We start from the raw sequence: 26,133 nt of genomic DNA on the forward strand, positions 1-26,133 counted from the left end.
AGGAAACTTGAAAAGTTTATGATTTTAGAAAGTTTCCTGCACATGTTTTATTTGAATAAATATGTTCAGCAATTATTGTTTATTTGGAATGCTGTGCTGTCGAGATGGTCCTAAAATATGGACAGAAAAAACCCCCTCAAACTTAGGCTTCAAAGCTTGTTGTATAATGTTTTGTAGTCTATCACAGCATACTTTAAATGAGCTGGAGGCAAGTTAAAGGACAAGTTTTCTGAAGACTTTTTCTTGCCATTTATCTTGTCACTGAATTATTTCATAGCATGCTGGTGGGCATAAACATTATTAAAAATTCTTTGCTCCTTGAAAACTCATCTCTGGTAATTTCAGGCAATGTCAGTCATATATTCTAAAGAGAAATATTTGGCTCAGAACATTTTTAATGGGGAAAAGTCACAGAAACACTTTCACTTTTTAAAACAGAATATTAATCACCATGTTATTGAAAGTTCAAATACTAGATGAGAAAAAAATCTCCCAGATCCCAGTTACTAGTATTTTGGTGTATATATAATTTTATATCTTGTTCTTTACATTTGGAAAAATGTAGTTCTAATATACATATATCAAGTTCATACTCTCTGTTCTCAGATTATTTCTCTTAACATTATGTTGCTATAGTTATATCACGTTTTTCCTAAACCTTAAACTTTTGTACCAGGATTACTAGGTGTATGACCCAGGCTGCTCCAAGCCTCAGTTTTGTTATTGTGAAAAGTACTGTTGTGAGAAGTAAATGAACTAGCAGGAGAGAGCCGCCTGGGAGTTGGGCTGTTACTAGGTGCTTAGTCGGTGTGAACTAACTACCCCTCTCCTTGTTTGTTCAGATTCTCCTGGGAGAATATGCCCTGCATATCATTTTACCCTTAAAGTTTCATAGTTTTTTTTCTTAAAATAATTTTAACTTTATAGAACCCAAGAATGTTTCTTTTAAGAAGAACTTGGGTACATGTAGGGGCGCCTGGGTGGCTCAGTTGGTTGAGCGTCTGACTTCAGTTCAGGTCTGATCTCATGGCTTGTGGGTCCAAGCCCTGCATTGGTCTCTGTGCTGACAGCTCGGAGCCTGGAGCCTGCTTCAAGGTTCTGTGTCTCCCTCTCTCTGCTGCTCACCCCTTCCCTCTCTCCCTCCCCCCACCCCTTTCTCTCTCTCTTAGTATTAAATATTAAAAAAAAAAAAAAAGAAGTTGGGTACATGTTTGCTTGTATTTCTGTGAAAAATACATTTTCAGGAGCTAGAATTATGTGGAAAAGTCAGGCTTTTTTTTTTTTTTTTTTTGGCTAGCTTTTCAGGATATAAGCCTCCTGTATAGTAATCTGGTGGCATGCTTTACACGTTTGTTTTGCTGAAAACTGGTTATCTTTTCCCATTATGGGATCTAAACCATGTTAGCCATTTCACAGGTAGATGGTCTTCTTTAAAGTGGGGTGTTTCTATATAGGTGTGGAACAAGAATTTTTTTTGACGTGTGCATATTCCTGTATTTGAAAAAATGTTGAGAAATTTTACAATTTCTCTACTAAACGTTTTTCTTGCACTTTACTAATTTTTTCGCCCTTGATATTTTAGAATGAACCTAGTGATCGAGAGGATGGCCTCAACAAAAGACATCATGTGACGGATTCTGAGAATGATGACCCCTCAAACCTTAATGCCAGTGACTCTGAAAGTGAGGAGCTTCAAAGGCAAAAGGACAGTGACTCTGAATCTGAGGAGCATGCAGAGCCTGTTGCAAGTGATTCTGAAAATGAGGACACTCATCAGCGTGCGAGTGACTCTGAGAGTGAGGAGACCAGGAAGCTACCTGTCAGTGATTCGGAAAATGAGGACCTTCTTAATGGGCACGCAACTGATTCAGAAAATGAAGATGTTAGAAAGCATCCTGCCAGTGATTCAGAGATGGAAGAGCTCCCCAAAAGTCCTGCTAGTGACTCTGAAACAGAGGATGTTCTAAAACCTCAAATCAGTGACTCCGAGAGTGAGGAGCCCCCACAGCACCAGGCCAGTGATTCCGAAAACGAGGAGCTTCCCAAGCCTAGAATTAGTGATTCGGAAAGTGAGGAGCTTCCTAAGCCTCGGGTCAGTGACTCAGAGAGTGAGGAGCCTCAGAGGACTCAGGCCAGCGACTCGGAAAATGAGGAGCTTCCCAAACCCCGTGTCAGTGACTCAGAAAGTGAGGACCCACCACGGCACCAAGCCAGCGACTCAGAAAATGAGGAGCTTCCCAAACCCCGTGTCAGTGACTCGGAAAGTGAGGGACCCCCACGGCACCAAGCCAGCGACTCAGAAAATGAGGAGCTTCCCAAACCCCGTGTCAGTGATTCGGAAAGTGAGGACCCCCCAAGGAACCAGGCCAGTGATTCAGAAAACGAGGAGCTTCCCAAGCCCCGAGTCAGTGACTCTGAGAGCGAGGAGCCTCAGAAGGGACCCGCCAGTGATTCAGAAACTGAGGATGCCTCCAGGCACAAAGAGAAGCCAGAGTCGGATGAGGACAGCGATGGGGAGAACAAGGGAGAGGATGCAGAAATGCAGAAGGACTCCTTTCGTTCAGATAGCCATATAGACAGAAAAAGGATCCAGAGTTCAGACAGTGAGGAGGAGGAACCCAAAAGGCCAAAAATTGACAGTGACGAAGATGAAGAAAAAGTCGGGGAAGAGGAGAAAGTAGCAAAGCGAAAAGCTGCTGTGCTTTCTGACAGTGAAGATGAAGAGAAAGCATGTAAGGATGCTTCCTTTTTTTAACTGTTTGTGCATAGTTTTCATTCTTGTCTGAGCTTGTGACTGCGAAGCTCTGTGTGTTTCTGAAATGTTAGATCTCTACTATCTCATTCAACTTGATATTCTAAAATATCACTAGGACACTAGTTTTGCTTGGTTTTCAGGGGCCGATCTTAGTGTTAAATTGGCTTTGAGTTGTTTTAGGAGCATTGGTTAAGGTCTTACTGGTTCAAAACAGTAAACTAATGGAGTTTCCATGGGAACATGAAAGATAGTTTTCTGTGGGGAAGAGTAATATTTCAAAGAAATCTGTTTATGTGCAAACCCAGCTGGGTGCAGACTTGGCTGTGGATCTGACAGTTAATCCGTTAGATCCCATGTAGATAGTGACTGAGCTTCCATGGGTACCTGTCTTGTTAAACATCGTCAAATAGTTGCCAAATACAAGGAAGTTTGTGAGGGACTGTATTTAGAGACTCCGTGTCTCTTTCCAGTCTTTGCTAGCTGGGCCCCTATTTTCATGGATAATAGTTTTCACTTCATTACTTTTTTTTAATGTTTGTTTATTTTAAGAGAGCATGAGCAGGGGAGGGGCAGAGAGAAAGGGAGGGAGAGAATCCAAAGCAGGCTCTGCACTGTCAGCGCAGAGCCTGATGTAGGACTCAACCTCACGAGTGAGAAATCATGACCTTTGAAATCATGACCTGAGCCGAAATCAAGAGTTGAACACTTAACGACTGAGCCACCCAGGCGCCCCTTGATTACTTTTTTATGAAACTTACTTTTGAGTGGGGAGAAGACATATTTCCTTATGACCTGGCAGTTATAGGAGAAGGAAAAAGAGCCTCACACATGTGCCAGCTAGTTTACTGGGGGAGATGAGAAATTCCAAACCGACCAGTGATGATCAGGAAGTAAGGGGATTCCATAAAAGAATATCTAAACCTTTTCAGTGCTGCTAATACTCAGCAAAATAGAAGGGACTCTAATTCTGCATATCATTGCAGTCTTCAGTTTTTCTGTTCCCCCAAAGGAAAGGTGCCTATTGATACCCACTTTTATGTTGACAGTTTCGTTCTTCATCTTCTGGCCCCTTTTTCCTAAACAATAACAGATAATTGTAATATGACTCTGAACCTTTTAGTACCGTTCTTTTTAAATGAAGTATTTATTTAATTTCTGCACCCAGCATGGGGCTCCAGCTCATGACTCGGGTCAAGAGTCTCTTGCTCCTCTGACTGAGCCAGCCAGGTGCCCCTAGTTATTTTTCTTTTTAATTATTATTCTAAGCTGTGTGTTAGGAGACCTTTGATTTTTGCTGAGTACTGCCATTTTAAAAGCACCTGTTATTCTTAGTAATACCATGATCGTGACAAATAAGATTAAGGATATTTTGAACTTTTTTTTCACAGCAGCAAAGAAGAGTCGGGTTGTCTCTGATGCAGATGACTCTGACAGTGATGTTGTATCAGATAAACCAGGCAAGAGAGAGAAGACTCTAGCTTCTGACAGTGAAGAAGAAGCAGGAAAAGAAGAATTGTCTGATAAGAAGAACGAAGAGAAGGATCTGTTTGGGAGTGATAGTGAGTCGGGGAACGAAGAAGAGTAAGTGACAGCATAACGTGAGTTTTCAAGGGTTCATGTGAGGTGGTAGAGAGGGGTTTGTCTTTTAAGTTTTTTAAACTTGTATTAAAATTTTATTGGGAGGTGATACAGTATATCCTGCCCGATTGCATGATTTTGGGGGATTCAGGATTTCAGTTCCTGAACTATTGTTATGTACTATAACATAGATGAATCTCAGAATATTAAGTGAAAGAAAAAGAGGACATGTCTGATTCCACTCATGTGAAGTTCAAGAGCAGACAAAATTAATCTGTGATGACGGCAATCAGAATGGTGGTTGGCTTTAAGATGTTCATGTAGGGTATTGACTGGAAAGGGATGAACTTTCTGGAGAGATCAAGTTGTTCTATATTTTGATTATGGTAATGGCTATGTGAATGTTGTCTTTTCTCAAAACCCACTGAAACGGACACTTAAGATCTGCACATTTTATGATACGTAAATTGTATCTTGTTAGAAAAAGATTTTGTGGTTCCTGTGTAAATGAGAAGAAAGCAAATGATTTCCTTCTCTTCTAGAAATCTTATTGCAGACATATTTGGAGAATCTGGTGATGAAGAGGAAGAAGAATTTACAGTAAGTATAAGATGGAGATATTTCTTTAAATATGCTCTTTCTATTTCTGTGACAGTGGTTCCCAAATAGGTAATTCCAATAAGTAGAAATAAACAGGTATGTAAAGGCACCTGAGTAGCTCAGTCGAGCATCGGACTTCAGCACAGCTCATGATCTTGAGGTTTGTGAGTTCAGGATCATTGCTGTCAGCCTGTCAATGCAGACCCTGCTTCAGATCCCCCGTGCCCCTCTCTGCCCCTCCCCTGCTTGCGCTCTCTCAATAATGTTTTAAAGAAAAAAAAAAAAAAGTGTGTATTCAGAAAAATCGAGAAGAAAGGATTCAGAAAGTGGAATAAAAGTGTATACAGAGGCATAGAAGGAAAGTAACAGGCAAAATTGAATTAATTGGAAGGAACATGTTAAGAGATGACAGAAGGTACATTATAATGCTGAAGAGAAGGATTCACAGTACTTATGGAACTTGTGATTCTAGCTATGGTAGGCTAGGTAATTTGGACCAATCTTTCTGCTAAGGACAACTAGAAAAGCTAGATAAAATACTTAAAAATCTCATCAGCAGAGGAATAAGGTAACAAAGAATTACTAAGCCCAAAGCTAGCAAAAGACAGATACCTAAACAGGTAAGCTCGGACTGGGTGTCTTATGTAAGAGATGAATCACTGGGTTCTGCTCCTGAAACCAAGACTACACTGTATGTTAACTAACTTGAGAATAAAAAAATGACAAAAAATAATTTTAAAAATGAACAGTTAAAAAAGAAAAGAGATAAGCTCAGCATTTAAAATGCTTTTTCTGGGATGTTTGCCTGTTCATGCTGAGAGGCTAGTCATATTTTAAAAAGAATTTTTTTTTAATGTTTGTTTATATTTGAGAGAGAGAGAGTGGGAAAGGGCAGAGAGAGGAGGAGACACAGAATCTGAAGCAGGCTCCAGGCTCTGAACTGTCAGCAAAGAGCCCATTGTGGCCCTCAAACTCACGAATCGCGAAATCATGATCTGAGCCGAAGTTGGATGTTTAACCAACTGAGCCACCCAGGTGCCCCTGGGTGGTCATATTTTTGACGGTTTCTGGGCTCAAGAGACAGTATTTGGAGGTCAGAGCCTGCTGAGATTAGGAGACCCTTGAAAACCTCTTGCTCTTAACTCTTGCCTACTGCTCTCAGGCACCTGACATATGTAAACAAATCCCTTCAGGACAAAGGTAGCATCATCACAGGCCTCATTTTTTCTGTAGTTTATCAGATATGCAATGTGGTACCTAATTGTCAATAACGTTAAAAAGAAACAATGGTGACATCAGACAATAGAAATAGACCTTGAGGCTCTAGATAATAAGAATTTTAGATGTTGCCTTAAAAAAAAGCTCTTCAGGGAGGTAAAAGGTAAGAAATTTTGTCAGAGCAAACAATGAGAACTGAGTAGAAATTCTGAAACTGTAAAATTACAGTAACTGAAATTAATTCCATGGATGAGTTTAACAACAGATTAGATTTATTCGAAAAGGAGTGAACTGATGGATGATAGGTTAGAAGGAGCTATTTAGAATGAAGAATTAAGATATGTAAAAGAATAAAGTGTAAATTATACATGAGAAGGTTTAACATAGGTTGAATCTTAGGAGAGGAAAAAAATGTATGTGGCAGAAGCAGTAAAGGAAATGATACATAAAGCTAGAGATTCTAGAAGTACAAATTATGAGCAGGATAAATGCAATGATATGATGAAACCTACACCTAAATACATCATAGTAGAATTGCAAGAAACCAAAAAAGACTGGGAAATATTAAAAGTAGCCAGAGGGGGAAAATATTACATTCAGAGAGGCAAAGATTAGACTGTAACAGCTGACTTCTTAGTAGAAACAGTAGAATCCAATAATTTCAAACTCAGTGTTCTGTTATAGTCAGCAAAAATATTTGTCAGGAATGAAGATTCCCTCCTAGTTCATCTTACCAGGATACCAATGGAAGGAGATATGAAAGGCAGAAAATCTCAGGTGGAAGGTCAAGGACTCAGGGAGGAAAAAAGCAACAAAAGTATGTGGGTAAATCTAAATGAGTATTGATGCTACAAAAAAAAGTTCTGTCTAGTGTAGATTAAAATATGTATAAAATTTCAAACGTGTGACAGCAGTAACAAATTGGGAATGGACATGGTCTTTACAGATATGTAAAAGGATGTCCGTAGACTTTGCATTGTAATCTCTGAAGCAACCACTAAGACGACTAATAGAATGTGTAGCCTCCAACCTAAGGAGGAAAAGATGGAATAGTAAAAGCTAATCCAAAAGAAGGCAAGAGAAAAAAAAAAAGAGGTATAGAACAGGGGACGATTGGAAAGTAGTATATGGTAAAGGTAGCAGATTTAAGCTTTGATAACTAACATCTCTGATTATATTCAGTTGAAATGTATCAAGTGCTCCAATTAAAGCACAGAGATGGTCAGACTGGATTTTACAAAATAGCTATATACTCATTTCAAGATTCATATGAAACAGAAGATAAAAGTTGAAAATAAAAGAATGGAAAAAGATACTCTATGAACACTAATCAGAAGAAAACTGGCACAGGATATGGATATCAGAGAGACAGACCTTGATCAAGGCAGAAAAACATTTGAGATAAAGAGGGTCACTTCATAAGAAAAAGTTTTTAAAATTGTGTATATATACTACGACAGCTGAAATGTATATACACAACAAAAGTTGACAGCTGCAAAGAGAAATACACAAATCTGTTTTCTGAGTGGAATGTAGCCAATAGAACAAGCAGACCAAAAAGCCACAGAAGAGTGTCTTTTTATGTAATCTGGATATGAATACAAATATAAAAGATTGATGATTGTAAAAGTTAAAATTATTTCCTATTCTTTGTCTTGCCTTTTCACATCCTTAATGGAGTCTTTTGATGAACAAGTTTTTAATTTTAATGTAAATCAACTTTGCATGTCTTTTCCTTTATGGTGAAACTTTTTGAATTCCAAGAAAGTTTTGCTTATCCCTAAGGTCGTAAAGATATTCTCTTTGAATTATTCTCTAGAAGCTTGTTTTAACCTTTCACATTTAGTTGTACAATTCACCTGTAATGGATAATGGGTGTGTACGAGATAGAAGTCAAGGGGTCCCTGGCTGGCTCAGTCTGTGGAGTATGCGACTCTTAATCTCGGGGTCGTAAATTTGAGCCCCATGTTGGATATAGAGATTACTTAAAAATAAAATGTTTTAGGGGCGCCTGGGTGGCTCAGTTGGTTAAGCGATTGACTTCGGCTTGGGTCATGATCTCGCAGTTTGTGAGTTTGAGCCCCGTGTTGGGCTCTGTGCTGACAGCTCAGAGCCTGGAGCCTACTTCAGATTCTGTGTTTCCCCCTCTCTCTACCCCTCTCCTACTCATGCTCTGTGTCTATCTCTCAATAATAAATAAACGTTAAAAAAATTTTTTTAAATAAATAAATAAAATGTTTAAAAAAAAAAAGTCAAGGTATATCCCCCCCCACCCCATTTGGAATATCCAGTTGACCCAGATCATCCTTTCCTGCTCCTCTGTAGTGCTATCTTTGTCATTACATGTAGTGTCTATGATTTCCAGTCTGTCTCAGCAGTATCTTCTCTGTTTTCTTGGTCTCTTTATCCTTGTACTGTTAATATAGAACTGATTATATTTGGTTGTATATGTCCTCTAAGCTTGTTATTCCTCAAGATTGCCTTGGCTTTTACTTTTTCCCATTCCCATATAAATTTTAAACCAAGCTTTTGCAAAAATTACAAAGTATAGCCAATGTTTTCTGAGTACAAAGCAGTGAAATTGGAACTTCATTACAAAATGAAACAAAATATCCTTGCCACCCAGAAATTTAAGATGTCCTTGTCAGGCTGCCTGGGTGGCTCAGTTGGTTGAGCATATGACTCTGGATTTCAGCTTGGATCATGATCCTAGGGTCATGGGATCGAGCCCTACATTGGGCTCCGTGCTGAGCATGGAACCTGCTTAAAAGATTCTCTGTCTCTCCCACTACCCCTCTCCTCTACTGGCAGTCTCTCGCTCAAAAAAAAAAGATTAAAGAAAAAAGACATGTTTGTTAAACAGGTCTTGCATTGAAACATCATTAATTACTAAAGTAAGAGAGTGAAACTAGATGAATTTAGAGTCTAAGATGGTAGCAAGATAGCAGAGTGAAGCTAAGGAAACTAGGAAGAATTCATTCAACAAATATTTGGGAACCTGTATGCCAGATTGCGTGGACATTGCTCTTGTGGAGCTCATACTAAGTTAAGCAGCATTTTACAAGAATAAGATGTGTTTCTCTAGTTTGGAGAGTTAACGATCAGCTTGGTTATAGGTTGAGTTCAGTGAGAAAAACAGCATACTAGGTGAACCATTGGAAAGGTCTTTCTAAGTATGACGTGAAAGTTAGAAGCTATAAAGAAAAGACTGACCATAAAAATAAAATATTATGCCTGGAAAACATTACCATAAACAAAACAAAACTGCAAATGTGAGGATTGTGCTGTCCCTGTCATTTACAGAGGGCTAATTTCCATAATTTTTATTTTATTTTATTTTTTTAAATGTTTATTTATTTTTGAGAGAGAGACAAAGAGCACAAGTGGGGAAGGTGTAGAGAGAGAGAGAGAGAGAAGGACACAGAGATTTTGAAGCAGGCTCCAGGCTCTGCGCTATCAGCACCAAGCCCAACCTGGGGCTCAAACTCACAAACCGTGAGATCATAATCTGAGCTAAGTCAGATGGTTAACGGACTGAGCCACCCAGGTGCTAATTTCCCTAATTTTTAAAGAGCCTTTCCATACCAATAAGACAAAGCTCCAACAGGAAATGGACATAGGATATTGGGAGTTCCATAGAGAAAGAATTACAAATGGCTTTTAAACATGAAAAAAAAAGGCTCACCCTTATTCATGCAAAGAAAGATGCCTTTTAGTTTTCAGTCCAGATATTGGCACCTATTAATATTTGATAACCTGTAGTAGTGAGAAGCTGGGGAAACAGGTGTATTTATGCTTTGCTGGAAGGAGAGTTAATTAGCGTAACTTCTGTGGAAAGTTTGGTATTTCACAAAATTTCAAATACATATACCTAAATGTCAGTGGCAAAACGTATAAACAAATTATAGTTGCAGTCATAGGATGAAATAGTGTAAAGCCTTAAAAATGAGAATACTTTATGCCAATATGAATTGGTCTCCAGATTGTGTTGTTAAATGTGGAAAGTGCAGAACATTGTACTGTACCCAGTGTGTAGAGTATGCTGCCATTTATATAATAAAAGGAGATAGTAAATACATATGTGTACAAATAGGTATGTCAGTGTAGGCTTAGCCTATTTCTGGAAGGAGACCTAAGAAAACTAGTAACACTACCGTCTAGCGTGGGAGTCAGTTTTTTTGCTATATGCTTTTTGATACCTGTTTAATTTTTGTTCTTTGTGAATGTATTACTTTAAAAAGGCAAAACATTAAAAAAAAAAAGGCAAAACATTTAAGAGCAGTTATACAGAAGAAAATCTGTAAGAAAGTTGTGATAACCCTGGCAAATTTACCTGGCCTTTAGGGTTTTAACCAAGAAGATTTGGAAGAGGAAAAAAGTGAAACCCAGGTAAAAGAAGCAGAAGATTCAGATTCTGATGATAACATAAAGAGAGGAAAACAGTAAGTTTGTTTTATTTTATTTTTTTAATTTGTTAAAGAGAACTTAAAAAATGAAGGTTAGAACCTATCAAACGTTGTTTTTTCTTATTTTGGTTCCTTATTAAGTGTAGGAAAGAACCTGTTCCATTTTTCTTTTACTTCTCTATATACAGTGCTGTCTGAAAATGTTTACTTTTGTTATTTTTTTCATTTGCCCTGTGCTCAGCTGTCTTGATTTGTGGGGTTATATAGTGTCACCTTCACCAAGTAAGCTCTTGACTTACTGAAAAATAACCTAATAATTAGAATACATTTTTTTTTTTTTTTTTTTTTTTTTTTGAGAGAAAAGCTGACTTTGGGATCCCAGGGGCAATAAGGTAAAGTTTTAGCTACAAAATATTAGTCGATTGAATTTCACATACTTTTGTGAGACGGTTGGAATCTGTATTCAGAGAAGTCTGGTATCTTGAAAGGTGCCAAATTCTAATAAGTACTTGCGCTTTAGAAGAAAGCAGCATTTCATGGAGTTAGAATTAAGAAAGTTGGTGGTTATTAACTGTGACAAAAGGAAATATGTATAAAGGGGGTTTGTATTTCACTTGATTTTGTGTTGCTGCTTAGTATGGACTTTCTGTCGGATTTCGAGATGATGTTGCAGCGGAAGAAGAGCATGAGCGGCAAGCGCAGACGGAATCGTGATGGCGGTACTTTCATCAGTGACGCCGATGACGTAGTGAGTGCCATGATCGTCAAGATGAATGAAGCTGCCGAGGTGAGATGGACCCCTGCCAGCCCCCTCTTGCCTTTCCTCGCTTGATTTGTTGTGTGGCCTTTTCAGGGAAGGGAAAGAAAAAGTAGCTGGCGATCGTGTAGCTGAAATAAGACTGAACATGGGTGTTCAATTGTTGAAATAAATGTATTGATAGTATATTATCTTGTTTCCCGTGTTGGTAGAATTTGAAATTTTCTGTAATTCAAATAGGAGAAAGCATCCAAGTAAACAAGAACAGTAACATTGTTCCCCTAAATTTGTAATTTGTCAGGCTAATTACTCTGATAGTTTTGTAGGTTTGACAGAATTTGGGGTTCTACAAAAAAGCATATTATCCTTTCTTGTAGAAAAAATTGTTACCTCGCGAAATTGCTGCCTTATTTTAAAGTTTAGGGGGCACCTGGGTGGCTCAGTCAGGTAAAGCATCCAGCTCTTGATCTCAGCTCAGGTCTTGATCTCAGGGTCATGAATTCAAGCCCTGCCTTGGGCTCTATGCTAGGGGTGAAGCCAATAAATACTGCTGTTTGAAAAATCTTTTTCTTCCTGGATAGGAAGACAGACAGTTGAACAATCAAAAAAAGCCAGCACTGAAAAAATTAACATTATTGCCGACTGTGGTCATGCACCTTAAGAAGTAAGTATTGTGTTTTCTTGAAAAATTTTTTTCCTTTTAATGGAATAATATTCAAACTATGTACCAGTGTTCTAGAGATGTTAAAGAATGACTGTCTTCTATCAATTCACAGAAAAATAGTAATGAATAGAATCTCCTGAATCATGTTACTTCCTCACAGATCTTTAACCTTTGCTCCCTGATACAAACAGAAAAATGGCAAACTGATACTAAGGAAAGAAAAGCACATAAACTACTGCCTTCATTCTTTATAGACTGTCTTATCTTGAGTCTGGTAAAGTTGCATCTCCTTTACCGGTGTGGCGGAGAGCAGAGCAGATTCTGAGGGACTACTTGAAACATATATTGTAGAGTCTTATATGACCAGTTATTATCATGAAGTATGTCACTGGTCCTTCTGGAATAAGGACCTTTTTATGGTAGATCCTTGTCATGAAGCTCTTCCATTGGTGTACTCATATTCCTGACTCACTTTGTTTTCTGCTTGAACCTAACCATAGCCAACAGCATAGGCTAGAACTTTCCACTAGAAAATTGCTGCCTTAATCCCAAGAAGCAGTTTTCTGTTGCAGATTTCATATATGTAATATTGTCATAATATGTCAATAGAGTAATTGATTCTGTACATAAAATGGAATTTAAATATTTGTATTTCTTTGGGATTTTTTTTTTTCTGCTAAGAGAATAATATTCTCCTTGGTGTCCTGCAAAGAATAGCACAGTTCTGGGTTCTCTATCACCTAACTAGTTTGAGAATCTCTAAACGTTATTATTATTTTTTTCAGTTGTAATAATTGGAGCTTACTGTCTGTACCATTCATATCAACATTAACCTATCTTGTATAATTCATGTTTTTAACAAATGATCTTTGCCTCTCAAATCTGTTTTTAAAGTAGGAACTACATTTCATACTGCTTTTGAAATAGGATGAAATAATGTATATGAGTAACTTTAAAAGTAGTTTTTGGGGGCGCCTGGGTGGCTCAGTTGATTAAGCGTCTGACTTCGGCTCAGGTCATGATCTCATGGTCCATGAGTTCGAGCCCCGCGTTGGGCTCTGTGCTGCCAGCTCAGAGCCTGGAGCCTGCTTCGGATTCTGTGTCTCCCTCTCTCTCTGCCCCTCCCCTGTTCATGCTCTGTCTCTCTCTGTCTCAAAAATAAACAAACATTAAAAAAATAAAATAGATAGATAGATAAATAAATAAATAAATAAATAAATAAAGTAGGTTTTGGAAATTTCACTAAACATATAAGAAAATCCAGAGAAAGCTACAGTGCAACCAAGGTTCATAGACTTGACTTTTTTTTTTAATTACTGCAGGCAAGACCTTAAAGAAACATTTATTGACAGTGGTGTGATGTCTGCCATCAAAGAATGGCTCTCCCCTCTACCGGATAGGAGTTTGCCAGCACTAAAGATTCGAGAGGAGCTGTTGAAGATTCTACAAGAGGTTAGAGGCGGATAATTTGACTGTATGCTCCTCTAATTGTCTGTTGTGGTTTGTATAATTACAATCTCTGTGTTTTACCGTATGTTCTTATACAATCTATCTGACATAGTCTGTCGGAACAGGGGTTTCTTGTATATGTGTTTAGTAGGAACATATCAAATAAAATGAGCATAAAAAGGAAGGCCTTTTAAAATTTCATGTAACTATAGAATTGAAAGAAAAAGATCTTGGAGTTGTGGTTGTTTATCTGAGAGTAATCATACAGTAGTGGACATGTTCTGGGGAGGCACTTGAAGTAGAACAGGCACCAACTTCAGTCAGATAAACTTGCATGTGAGTCTTGAGCTGGGCTGCCTTTATGTGGCTGTGACACCTTGGGCAGGCTACTTAACTTCTGAAGGAATTCCCAAGGAACTTCCTTTGTGCCAGGTGTTCATACATGTTTTGGTTCATTTATTCCTCACGACAAACCTGCAAGGTAGGTGTATTGTCTTCATTCTACAGATGAGGAAATTAAGACTCGGAGAAGTTAAATGACTTGTCCAAGGTCACATAACTAGCAGATGGCTATGCTTGGGTTCAGACTGATTCAGAGGCCTGTATTGACTCTTGTTTTAAACTACTAACCTCTGAGTGTGGTTAGTATACATTTTCTCACATTAAGTTTTACTTTGACTCAGTATAATACGGAACTCTCAACTTTTGATGTGAACACAGAGTATCTTTGTGTTCAATGTCTGCAGATCCTGAAAATGGATTTTTTGTTACTCTGTTGTGAATGAACCAGACCTTGGAGGTCCTCTAGAGTAGATTGGCAGGACTCCCAGCTTCTGAGTGATTAATGTGTATGTATGTGTTTATGTTCCCCAGCTACCTAGTGTGAGCCAGGAGACCCTGAAGCATAGTGGGATTGGACGAGCAGTGATGTATCTCTATAAACACCCCAAGGAATCAAGGTCCAACAAGGATATGGCAGGGAAATTAATCAGTATGTACATTTTGCTTTTTGTTTGTTGTGTTTGTGTATATCAGAAAGACATGTATATATAACTATATTTTTGTCAAGATTCATTTAAAATGAGTTCATAAAGTAGAATAGAAAATTTTTTGGTTATTTCTTATAGGTACCAGGTTTTTTTTTTAACCCTTAGACTTAAAATGTTTCTCAGCAGATTTAAGTATGCTGTCGATATTAAAGATAGCAAGTGAAAAGTTGTCTAAGCCTGGATCAAGAGCATGTATAGAGAGGGGTTAGTGTACAGGCCCTAGAGTCAGTCATACCTGGGTTCAAATCCTTACTGCATATCCTTAGGCAAGTGATTTAAGCTCTAAGCCTTGGTTTCCTCCTCTGTAAAATAATTATGTATTCACTTAAGTAAAAGTTACATGAGAGGATATATATAAAGCATGGTGCTTAGCACATAGTAAGTCCTCAAGAAATGTTAGCCACTAATGCTATTGTTGTTAACTTTTATAATGATCTCCAAAGCCTTTTGCATGTTCTATGTAATGATACCAGAGAAATCCAGGAGTCTGGATGAAATTCATCTAATCTGTTACCATATCATTTATGAAATCTTTCAGTTTTAAGAATGAAACCATGTGTGTTTTCATCGTTCTCCTTAACTCTTCCTGTGCTCTGTGTTGGAAAGGAATGTTTTAAACTTCAAGGGTATATCAAAAAATAACTACTCCTCTATGTGAATACAGTAATTATTTTTCTCCTCAACTTCTGAGATTATCAAAACTTTTTGAGAGAAATTTATTTTTTGTTATAAATCAGAGAAATGTTACATTTTTGATCTTGTTAATAATTTGTAGTGCACTATTGTATGAGAACTTTTATGCATTAGTTCTCAACTCTGATTTTGCCCTCTGCTTAGAGAAACAGAGTATTTCCAGTGATACCCATGACTTATTGTAACAGTGATTCTGAACCCAGTAGTGGGGTCGGTGGGTCTGTGTATATAAAGATACATAGGCCCCCTGAGACCCCCTGCTTCCTTCTTACTTGATAATACCTATCTTCTGTGTGTGAAGTTTCCTGCTTGTTTTGATAGTGTATTAAGTGGAACATTATGTTGAGGACAAAAACGTCAGTTGGCACTTCTGGACTTTCAATGACTAAACAGTGGGCATGTAGTAGTTTTCTTCATGGTCACGTCCCTGTAGCAGCTTTCTTAGATTTCATGAAATCTAGATTCTGCACTGCACTATTAAAATGCAATTTTTGAAGATGTAGACCATTTGACAATTTGACTTGTTTTTGGTTAAAATAGGAACGTGGAAGAATTTGAAGATTTTCTATTTTCAGTAAATTGTTAGAAATTAGGCAATGAAATGTCAGCACTGCTAGTGATGACTATCAGAGCGAGTCAGGTGTTAACTTTTTGTAAACCTCTGTAGTGGTTATAGAATGACTTTTTTACCCTGAATTTTCTGAATCAGCTGAAGCTGGTGATTATACTGGTATTATGTGCTGCATATATCCTGAAATGGTCTTGAAACAATGGTATGTTTAGGGAAAGAATATTCTAAATGCCTGGAATGTCACATCACGCTGGGGTGTGATTGTTTCAGGGAATGGTAGCAGAAATGCTGTTTTGTGGTCTAAACAATCGATTTTTCCTTGTGACAGATGAATGGTCTCGGCCTATATTTGGTCTTACCTCAAACTACAAAGGTATGACAAGAGAAGAAAGAGAGCAGAGAGATCTAGAACAAATGCCTCAACGACGGAGAATGAACAGGTATGAGTAAGCAGAGTAAATATTATTGCAGTAATGCCGTTGTTTTGTAAATAAGATCAATAAGAATCCTGCAAGATGATAGCATTTTGTCTTTTCTGTCACCTTGATATGTCTGTGTAGATCACACCCTTTTAGTTTAAATGTGGTACTCTACCATGAAGGCCCACACTCCCTCCTTTTTTGGTTCCATCTGGTGGAATGTGGCATCTGCCACAGTTTCAAAGGTTGCTTGTACAAAAAAACCTTTCCCTTTCTCAGGCCCATTTTCAAATTCTTAGAAAAAAATTGTTACTGGTTCATTTTGTATCAACAAACCGGATATAGTTGCATCCAGGATGGCAGGGTTATAAGTGACAAAAATGGCAATTACTACTTACCCATGATGAAACCTGGTATACAAATGATCATTAAAAAGAGTAGTACTTCCACAAGATTAGAAGTAATCCCAGATCCGGTGTAAGGGAACTACCTGTGGTCTAAAAGTTGGCTTTGCTGTTCTTTTGTTAAATGATTCGGACCTTCCTGGTATCTCATGGATTACTTTTTTCACAGCACTGGTGGCCAGACACCCCGAAGAGACCTGGAAAAGGTGCTGACAGGAGAAGAAAAGTAAGTTTTCTTATTGTATTTTCTTCTTAGACATCATGTAGAAAATCTTCTGCTTGCTGCTTTGTTTTAAGAAAGATTACAAAGGGGACCATGTTATGTTCACATTGGTGGGGGATGATTTTCAGTTTAGCATTTATTGAATATCCCCAAATACACTGGTACTCTGGAGGATAGAAGATTGAGAAATAGTTCATTCAGTAAAGATTTTGTTGCTGCTTGCTCCATGCTAGACTCTGTTAAGCTGTGGGAATACAAAATTGAATTAAAGATAGTCCATGCTCATAAAAATGTCTGTAGAGGGATTATAGGCAAAGGGCAGAGCTTACATGAAGATATGGGGTTATTGTGCAAGGCCCATTTAAGGGATGGCAAGTAGACTGAAGTGGTTGGGTAGTAGTCTGGTGCCTGAGATGGTGGAAGATAAGGTTGGAAGTGTAGATGTGGGCCAAATTTTGAAGGTGAGGAATTTTTACTTCTGTGATTCTGTAGAAAGTGAGCAGAGACGGGAAATTGTCAGATTGGATTTGGAGTGCTGATGCTGCCGGCATCGTGGTGTAGGGTGGGTTGGAAGGCAGAGGAACTGAAGGCAGTGAAAGAGTTCAACTAAGGTGGTATTGGGGAAGCAGAAGGTTAGAAGACTTATTATTAGCAGGGGCAGAATTGCCAAGAGTTTGTGACTCTGTGGGTGGGGAGTTTGGCTAGAGTTGAAGACACCAACCACAATTTTACTGCAAGTAACTGAGACAGTGATATAACCATTTGCTCAAACGGAGAGGAAGAACAGATTTTGAGGACATAGGTGCGTTCTGGATTGAGTGTAGTTAACGGGAGATACCTAATGGGATGGATATTCCTATAAATATCATGGGTCTGAAACTTGGATTTGGAGCTGGAGACATAATAGATTTGATCGTCATCTCCACAGACAAAGTCGTTGAATCAAGAAAGTATAGGGTAGAAAATAAACCATAAACTGTGCCACTTTGGAAAGGGGTGTAGCCAGTGAAGGCAAGTGAGTACACTTGTCATGCATGTTGGAGAGGACCCTAGGGAAGGGAGGAGGCCATGCTAGAAAGGGGCAGTGGCAAGGGGCATGGGAAGTTGGCAGATGCAGAGGGGCTTGTACAGTGAGTGTTGGCAGTGAGGCAGCACCCAGATTGCAAGAGGAGAGCGAGAGGGGCTGGAGGGTGCTGGTGTTGTTGGTTTAGGGATAGGTTTGATGATGGGACAGACGCCAGCTTCAGGGGGTAATAGGTTATGAGAATTTTCTTTGGCTAGCCACTTAATTTATTCACGTTTTTGAAGATTGTAGAAGCTTGATGTTAAGAATAGATTAAACTAAAAAAAAAAAAAAAAAAAAAGAACAGATTAAACTCCGTACAAGAGAATAGAAACAATTTAGAATTTTTTTGTCCTTCTCTCCCACACCAACCTATCCACACCCATTCTCCATTTACCCCTAGGGATGGACGGTTACCTAAAAGTTGAGTGATTTGAATGCCCAGACATTTACAAATAGGCCTTAGTTTTGAAGGATGCTAGTCTTAATTTAGTCTCAAATGTGTACATAAAAAGTAACTGTACGTCACACCATCAGATGCTGGCATGGCTGCTGAGAAAGTAGCTCAACTCATACATTGCTGTGGGTAAAATGATACAGCTACTCTGGGAAACAGTTTGGCAGTTTCTTATAAAGTTAAACATGCAGCCACGGTATGACCCAGCACTTACAAACTCCTGGGCATTTTCCCAGAGAAATGAACACTTGTGTTTGCACAGAAACCCATAGATGAGCAAACAGCTTTATTCATAATAGTCAAAACTGGAAACAACCCAGATGTCCTTCAGGAAGTGAGTGGTTAAGCTGTGGTACATCCATACTATAGAATACCACCCAGCATTTAAAGGAACAAAATATTGACAGATGTAACAACTTGGATGGGTCCTCAAGGGGGTTATGTTAGTGGATGAAGCTAGTTTCTAAAGATTACATAGTGTATTCCATTTATATAACATTGTTGAAATGCAAAAATCACAGAAATGAAGAGTAGATTCGTGGTCACCAGGGGTTAGAGGCTGGGCAGATGGGGTAGAGAGGTGGATGTGTTTTTATAAAAGGGCACCAGGACAGTCCCTTGTGGTGAATACATGAACCTGCACATGTGATAAAATTGTAAATACACTAACATACAAATAAGCGTAAGTAAAAATGGCAAAATGTAAATAAAAACTGGTGGACTGTATCAACATCAATACCCTAGTTGTGTTCTTTTTTGTCATTGTTGGTTTTTTTTTTTAAGTATTTATTTTGAGAGAGCACGCAAGCGAGAGAGGGGCAGGGAGAGGGGGAGAGAATCCCAAACAGGCTCTGTGCCATCAGTGCAGGGCTCAATCTCATGCCTGTGAGATTTGACCTGGGCCAAGATCAAGAGGCAGATGCCCAACCAACTGAGCCACCCAGGTGCCCCAGTTGTGTTCTTGTAGCATAGTTTTGCATGTTGTTATCATTGGGAGAGACACTAGATCCTTCTGTATTATTTCTTAAACCACATGTAAACCTATAATTATTTCAACTTTTAAAGACAAGAAACAAAAATTACTATATTGCATATACAAAACCACGTAAACTGCTTTATAGGCATACTCCATCTTGAGGGATCATTTTGGCTGTTTGAGTTTTCACGTGACAAGTGAACCTTGAGGAGCTCCACTGGACTAGAGAATTGGAATTTAGGGTTCTGGTGTGGGAAGCAACCTTGGAAAGGAGTGAGGCTTGACTGTGAAGCTGAGGAGAGGCTAGAAGGAATCCTGAAAATGCAGAGGAATTCAGCTTTGGGAGGAAAGTGGAAGAATTCTTAGAGTAAATGTGAGTGATAGTGAGCCCAGCTTAAGACAGCAAAGAGGGCACTTTGGGTGACCTGGGGAGGCAGAGAGGTTTGAGGCACCTGTGCAGTTAAATCAGCTGGGCCCAGCTGTGGGGGGTGCTGCATGACAGCATGCTCTTCTTCCTGTCCTCAGAGCTCTCAGACCTGGAGATCCTGGATTCTGTGCCCGTGCGAGGGTCCCCATGCCCTCAAACAAGGACTACGTTGTCAGACCTAAGTGGAATGTGGAAATGGAGTCATCCAGGGTAAGCAAGCAGGGAAATGCCAACCTGGATCTCAAGTGCACGTTACTGTTTTGTCTTTTTACTCCGTGTGTAATAACTCTTAACAGCTCTTAGGTTTATCTCATTTAAAGAGAGCTGTTTTCTGGCCTCTTAGCTAGCCAGATCATTCATTGCTTGTGAGCTTTACTTCAGACTTAAAGCAACATTATCCAGCCAGGAAGTTTCTTCTCATTAATCCCTTTGTTTCAACTGAATCTTGAAGCCTAGAGTGTTTTCATGCAGTCATTTTTTTAGAGCCATGAGAAACAACTCCCCTGCTTCTGCAGTCTTCCCCCACCCCCAACCTCCCCGCCCTTTCTCTTCAGCTGTTTTAAGTAATTCTGTTGTGAAATATTTAGGGCAGATACTTCCTCTGTCATCATTGTAAATACTACTCCGTGATCTACATTGCTCTTCAGTAATCTCTTTTTATTCTCCATTCAAACCACTCTTTCTAGCCTGGTATTCTTAAAAAGGGCCTAAGCCGATTGGAAAAGCATAAGAGGCGATTTGCAGAACAGAAACGACTCAGCAAAGTGCACCGTGCTGTCAAGTTCAGCATTGAAGGCAACAGGATGCCCCTGTAGTCCTGGCCCTACCAGAGTGTATCCGGGAGGTATCCCCAAGGAAGCATGCTCTGTGCATGGGCTTGAATTGTCAGCAGCTAGAGTGAAAACAAGTGTGCGTGTGCTTTCTTAACCAGAAAAGGCCTGGCCCACTTTTAGTTACTGAAGTAATGAACTTAACAAACACTTTGTGACTTTCAAGTCCTACTGAATGTTTAGAAATGGATATGGAAGTCCCTTCCTTTATTGGTACCCCAGGAATTCATATATAATTAAGTCCCTGATGAGCATTTGGTCTTCCTCTTACCCATTTTTATTGAAAATGCTTTTTTAGGGTCCAGGATCATAGCGGTCTGCATTACAGGCATGTGAATGTGAATGTAGCTTCTTAGTGGAAGGGAGGTGGCTTTTTCCCACATTGTCTGTGTGCATTTGAGGGCCCAGTGCATAAAGCCTTGCACTGAACACTTAGGAGATAAATTTGATTGATGGTCAGAAATGAAAGAGTTGGGACCGTTCCTGCAGCCAGACTCACTCCCTGCTGTGCTCTGAGGTTAACAGCAGTGCCTTGTGGCAGGGTGCTCTGAAGAGTCTGAGTGTGTTGCCTTCTTGTGACTTCTCTGGGACCCCTGCTTGGGCAGCTCTTTTCACGGACTACACTCACCTCTGTGCGCGTTCGTTTTTGCTGTTCAGCTGCAGTCAAAACAAAGCACACCCTTTCTTTCTTACTGAGAATAGCTGGAAGATAGAAGAGCACTACTGCTTCAGAGCCAAGAACTTTTTCATAACTTCCCTCCCCTTTTTTGTACTTTTACCCATAAAAACGTCCCCTGACCTCCCTTCTCTCCCTCAGCCACCCCTCTTTCTTTTACCTGGTTTTCACTGTCTTTCCCTCTTTCTATCCCTCTCCCTGGTAGTTTTTCCTCCCCAATATACTTACTTTTGAGAATTGAGAACCACAATCTGGCAAAGAAATTATAATACAGAGTCTCAGTGGCCACTCTTCTTTGGAAGCCTGTTGGTGTTTTGAAGGGCATGTGCCCTCCTCTCCCAGTATGTGACGGAGAGGCGGGAAGAGAGAAGTGACCAGCAGGAGGAGAGGGAAACTTAAGCTGAATTCCTGTCCTTCATCCCACACCCCCCAGGTCATAATGTGCCAGTATTTACCTAGGCCTGAGTCTGGCTGATAGAGTTCTGTCAGAAAACAAATACGGCATGATCCAGAAAGCTGGTGGTTTCATGTTACATTTTAGGATGTTGTCCTTAAACCACCTGATACCGTTTCCCCAGTTCAGGATGAATCCTTACAGATTCACTCAGGGCTTTCACGAACCACAGAGACACAAAGAGTACTATTAGAAAACGTATTTTCCAAGAAGAAAATTGGAGTGAGTAAATGGCTTTCAAATGAAATGCTCGTTGTTTTAAATGTCATTTTTATCTTTGAAATTACATAAGTGAATATAAAAGACTATAGAATAACCCATCCCCAAAACCCTGCTCTTCCTCAGAGTCCCCACTATTAACAGTTTGATGTGTTAAATGTATTTCCAGTAATGTTTCAAAGTTGGTTTTTTTCTGGTTGTAATTATAGAAAAATTTGAGATTAGAAAGGGAAATTGCCCACAATTCAAAAGCAGTTTGATACCATTTTTGCCCTTTTTTTCTATTGATACTTTCATATAATTACAATTATTCTGTATATAATTTTGGTCACTTCTCCTCGTTAAACCACCTTATAGTTTTATCACTTATAATGGATGCCTAATAGCCTATCATGTGAATATATAATTTGTTTATTTATTCCTCTGTGGTTTCTGATTTTTCACTCCTAAATAATGCAGCAACCTATACTACATTGTATGTTTATATGTTAATTTATTCCATGGAGTGCTTTTAAGATAACACTAAAATGACAAAAAGCAATGTATGTTTTTTTATAACCTTTTAAATGCAGAAAGCACAAATAAAATTACTGTCAGTTGTAATTCCACCACACCTTAATATTAACATTTTGGGTTATTTCCTTTTTGTCCTCTTTATATTGTACATAAACATTGCTGGTTTTGTGCTTTGGTATTTTTGTTTTCAAATTTTATGCAAAATTGTTATTTTATACTTTGTTGGATTTGTGTTTTACTTAACACGGTAAACATTCATTTGAGTAAACATTCTTCAGTGACTTAATATTGTGTCCAAATACAGTCGTACCATAATTTTTTAAAGCAAACCTATCTTGCTGATCTTTTAAGCTGCTTTTGGTTTTTCTCTGATAAAACAGTGCAGCATACACTTTTACTGTCCTAAGGAAGTGGTACAGAATTGAATCAGGAGAGAGATCACTGAATTTGGCATGTTAGGTACTATATCCTGTGTGTTTCCAGGCTTGGGGAAACTAGGCATCTGCCAGCCACAAGTCTTAAAAGTTACAGGACTAGGTAGGAGTGGATTCGTGTCACCTGGGTATGTCCCATTTGAGGAGGCTAGAGGGCTCAGATTGTCAGGGTCCTGGGAGACAGTATTGGCTGGTGTGTACAGCTGCTGGGAGTTGAGTAATTGGTGCGGATCTGAGCAGGTAAGGCTTCTGATGTGGACTAACTACTAAGAATCAGGGCACATTGTCTGAAAGGAGGTCACATATCTAGGACCGTCTAGGAAATCTGGGGATTTGATAGCGTGAGAGAAGCGTAGTTGTTTCTCATCTGGTAATGAATATTTATGCTAACTCAGAGTCCTAGTGCCAAGTGTTAAATTGATATAAAATAATATTTGGATGTGGGATTGTTTCAGAAAATCTAGGGTGGATGATCTACATGGCTCCTGTTCAAGACTGACAGGAGCTCCTGTGTGAGGTACACGCTGAGTCTAGAGGTGGAGTGAGACTTGGGGGGCTCCCCAGCTCAAAGGAACATCCCCACACTGGCCCCACCCCCAGAGTGTCTTCTGGGCCCTCCCTTCTTTTAGCAGTCTCAGAATTGAGCTGCACAGATGATTCAGTAGTAAACATCTGGGGAGAAGAATTAGAAAAACTCCTCTCTTTATAAACCACTCAACATTCTTAAAGATCAGAATTGTCAGTAACACTAGTCAACAAGAAGAATTGGCTCTGATCTTTGATAGAAGTGGCAGACCTTCTCAGCATTTCTAACAGTATCGATTTCTGGAGACTGCATCTCTTCAAGACACGTAGTTGTTTCAAATTATGAAAAAAATAACCAAAACCAAATCTTAAAACTAAGAGGCTAGCAGGAACAGATGCAAGAAGTGGTAAGCCCCTTGGATCCAAGGCTTAATTTACTTTTCTTCTTGTATCCAGTATACTTATCATAAATCTGATCCGTCCCAAAGTAGTGGTAATGATGGTAACAGCTGATACTTATTTTGAGCACTGACTGTGTGCTAGTATTTGACAGTATTACCTCATTTACCTCTCCTGGCAGTCCCGAAAGTACAGACCAGGGGCCAGATTTGCCCAGGGCTACAGAACCTGCTGAGGCCAAGCAGAGATTCACTTCAAGTCTGAAACAAGAGCTCCACCGCCTGACGGGTTCGCTTTACTCATCCTCTAACCTTGTTCATCAGGCTTCATGCTTTTTCTCAGGTGACTTTCCTTGCCTCAGAAGATCAGTCATTCTTCATGCCGGCACTGTTTGAAGGTGAATATGACAAGCTGTCAGCTCCATGCTGACCTTTGAAAGGGAAAAGCATACAGTCAGAATCTAATTTGATGGAATTGCAGGGGGGATCATAGTTTAAATCATCCCTCTTCCATCTAGATATCTATGGACTGAGGCAAAATTTTAAAATAAGGCACAGTTCGTTACTCTTCATTGAGAGAGTTTAACGTGTACATTGCTAACGCTTGCTCTATTCCTGAGGTCACCAAAGCAGATTATGATTATTCCAGAGATAAGAGCCCTTTTTAACTTTCAGACAAACGGAGGTGAAAGGCAAAACTGGATTTGTGTATTTCAATAATTTGCTCTTTAATTTTTACCCCACTCTTAGTTTCAGGGGACCTCCAAGAAGGGTATCAGTCGACTGGATAAACAGATGAGAAAGTTCACAGATATCAGGAAAAAAAGCAGATCTGCACACGCAGTGAAAATCAGCATCGAGGGCAATAAAATGCCATTGTGACCTTGCCTGGGATGTGTCCCCATCTCTAAGAAATGCGCAATGGACTCTTTGGAGAAAGAAGAGGATATTTTAAATTTTTTTTTTTTTTTTAGTGTTTCTGTAAATGCTTCTGCTTGTATCAAATGTCATAGGACTTGCATTTCTCTCACTTGTATTTAAAACTGTTGTGTACTTTGTACAGAAGACTACTACTCATACTTCTATAAACTTTACACAATAAAGTTCCATTCTGGTTTTGGGGGGCTGTCTCTTTATTGTCTTAGAGGATCCATTCTTGGGGGGGGGGTGAAAATTGGTTTTTGGTGAGGGAAAAAAGTCTTAAATATTACAGTGGTTTGTAAACTGTCCATGTTCAGCCTACCTGAGTGTGGCATAATAAGGAATTTAAGGAATTTGTCTGGTCTCTATCTTGGGTTCCTAACAAGGAGCTTCTAAACCGTGTGGGTGGTAGGAATGTCTTTGTGACGCTAATGAGGTGGCTCATGGTAGGCCCCTAGATAGCTTTAGGGTGGGGGCTGTTACCAGAAAGATCCATCATGTAATTTGAGGGTTGAGACTTTGGGCAGGCCTGATGCATGATTGGCGTGAGGGGATTGAGTCCAGTCACGTGCTCAATGAGGTCATCGATCATGCGCCTGCATAGTGAAACCCCAGTTAAGAACTCTTGACCCGGAAGCTCACTGGGGCTTCCTGATGGGTGAGCACACTGAGCTGAGATGGTGATGTGCCTTCATTCCACAAGGAGAGTGTGTGGAAGCTGTCTCCTCCCAGAACTTGCCCTGTGTGTCTTCATTTCGTTGGTCTTCCTTTGTAATAAAAATGATCATAAACATAGTGCTTTCCTGAGTTCTGGTGGTCATTTTAGCAAATGGTTCTGGGGGGTTCATGGAAACCCCCAGATTTGTAACCAGTTAGTTAAAAGTGGGCATGGACCCACTTGCTGCTGGCACCCAAAATGGGGGCAGTATTGTGGAAGACTGAGCCCTTAAACCTTGGGGAGTGCAGTGCTAACTCCCAAGTGGTTAGCGTCAGAATTGAATCGCAGTACCCTAGTTGGGGTTGAAAGGAAATACCAACAAAATCTTATTTCTTACTGTTTGTCTTGTTAGGGAAACTTTAATTACTTGATTTTAATTAATTTACATAGATGTTTTCTCCTGGGAAGGGTGCTATAATGAAAAACAGGGTGAGAAATACCGCCGTTAGAGGAAATGTGGATATAACTGAAAATTACTGTGCCAGTTACTGATGGCAGTTGGGCAGTTGGGATAGATAATTATAGTTTGTGGCTGTATTTTGTTTTTGTGATACTTTGAACTTACTTTAGTAGTCTCTAGATTTAATTATGAAGAATCTTTAATTAGTCAAAATGACTAAACCCAAGAACCAGTAATTCTTTTTTATTTTTTACATTTTATTTATTTTTGAGAGAGAGACAGAGCACAAGTGGGGGAGAGGCAGAGAGAGAGGGAGACACGGAATCCGAAGCA

General features: G+C 39.3%; 1 protein-coding gene across 9 annotated transcripts in view; it reads left to right on the top strand.

Moving 5' to 3' along the window:
- Positions 1 to 24,882, top strand: part of IWS1 (interacts with SUPT6H, CTD assembly factor 1) — a 40,279-nt gene extending 15,397 nt beyond the window's left edge. For 2 of the 9 annotated variants that reach the window (XM_015062499.3, XM_053214854.1), the window contains exons 3-14: positions 1,583 to 2,732; positions 4,147 to 4,336; positions 4,876 to 4,933; positions 10,496 to 10,593; positions 11,194 to 11,344; positions 11,896 to 11,978; positions 13,301 to 13,430; positions 14,301 to 14,418; positions 16,069 to 16,180; positions 16,733 to 16,789; positions 19,808 to 19,919; positions 24,512 to 24,882. In XM_015062499.3, the coding sequence (XP_014917985.1) occupies positions 1,583 to 2,732; positions 4,147 to 4,336; positions 4,876 to 4,933; positions 10,496 to 10,593; positions 11,194 to 11,344; positions 11,896 to 11,978; positions 13,301 to 13,430; positions 14,301 to 14,418; positions 16,069 to 16,180; positions 16,733 to 16,789; positions 19,808 to 19,919; positions 24,512 to 24,643 (2,391 nt within the window). In that variant the 3' untranslated portion in view covers positions 24,644 to 24,882. Of the gene's footprint in view, positions 1 to 1,582; positions 2,733 to 4,143; positions 4,337 to 4,875; positions 4,934 to 10,495; positions 10,594 to 11,193; positions 11,345 to 11,895; positions 11,979 to 13,300; positions 13,431 to 14,300; positions 14,419 to 16,068; positions 16,181 to 16,732; positions 16,790 to 19,807; positions 19,920 to 20,395; positions 20,554 to 24,104; positions 24,160 to 24,511 lie in introns of those variants that run through there. The other 7 variants (XM_015062495.3, XM_015062494.3, XR_008295256.1 and 4 more) reach the window with 6 other exon arrangements.
- Positions 24,883 to 26,133: the final 1,251 nt, after the last annotated feature.

Source organism: Acinonyx jubatus, chromosome C1 (assembly GCF_027475565.1).
Source record: "Acinonyx jubatus isolate Ajub_Pintada_27869175 chromosome C1, VMU_Ajub_asm_v1.0, whole genome shotgun sequence".
Taxonomy (NCBI): domain Eukaryota; kingdom Metazoa; phylum Chordata; class Mammalia; order Carnivora; family Felidae; genus Acinonyx; species Acinonyx jubatus.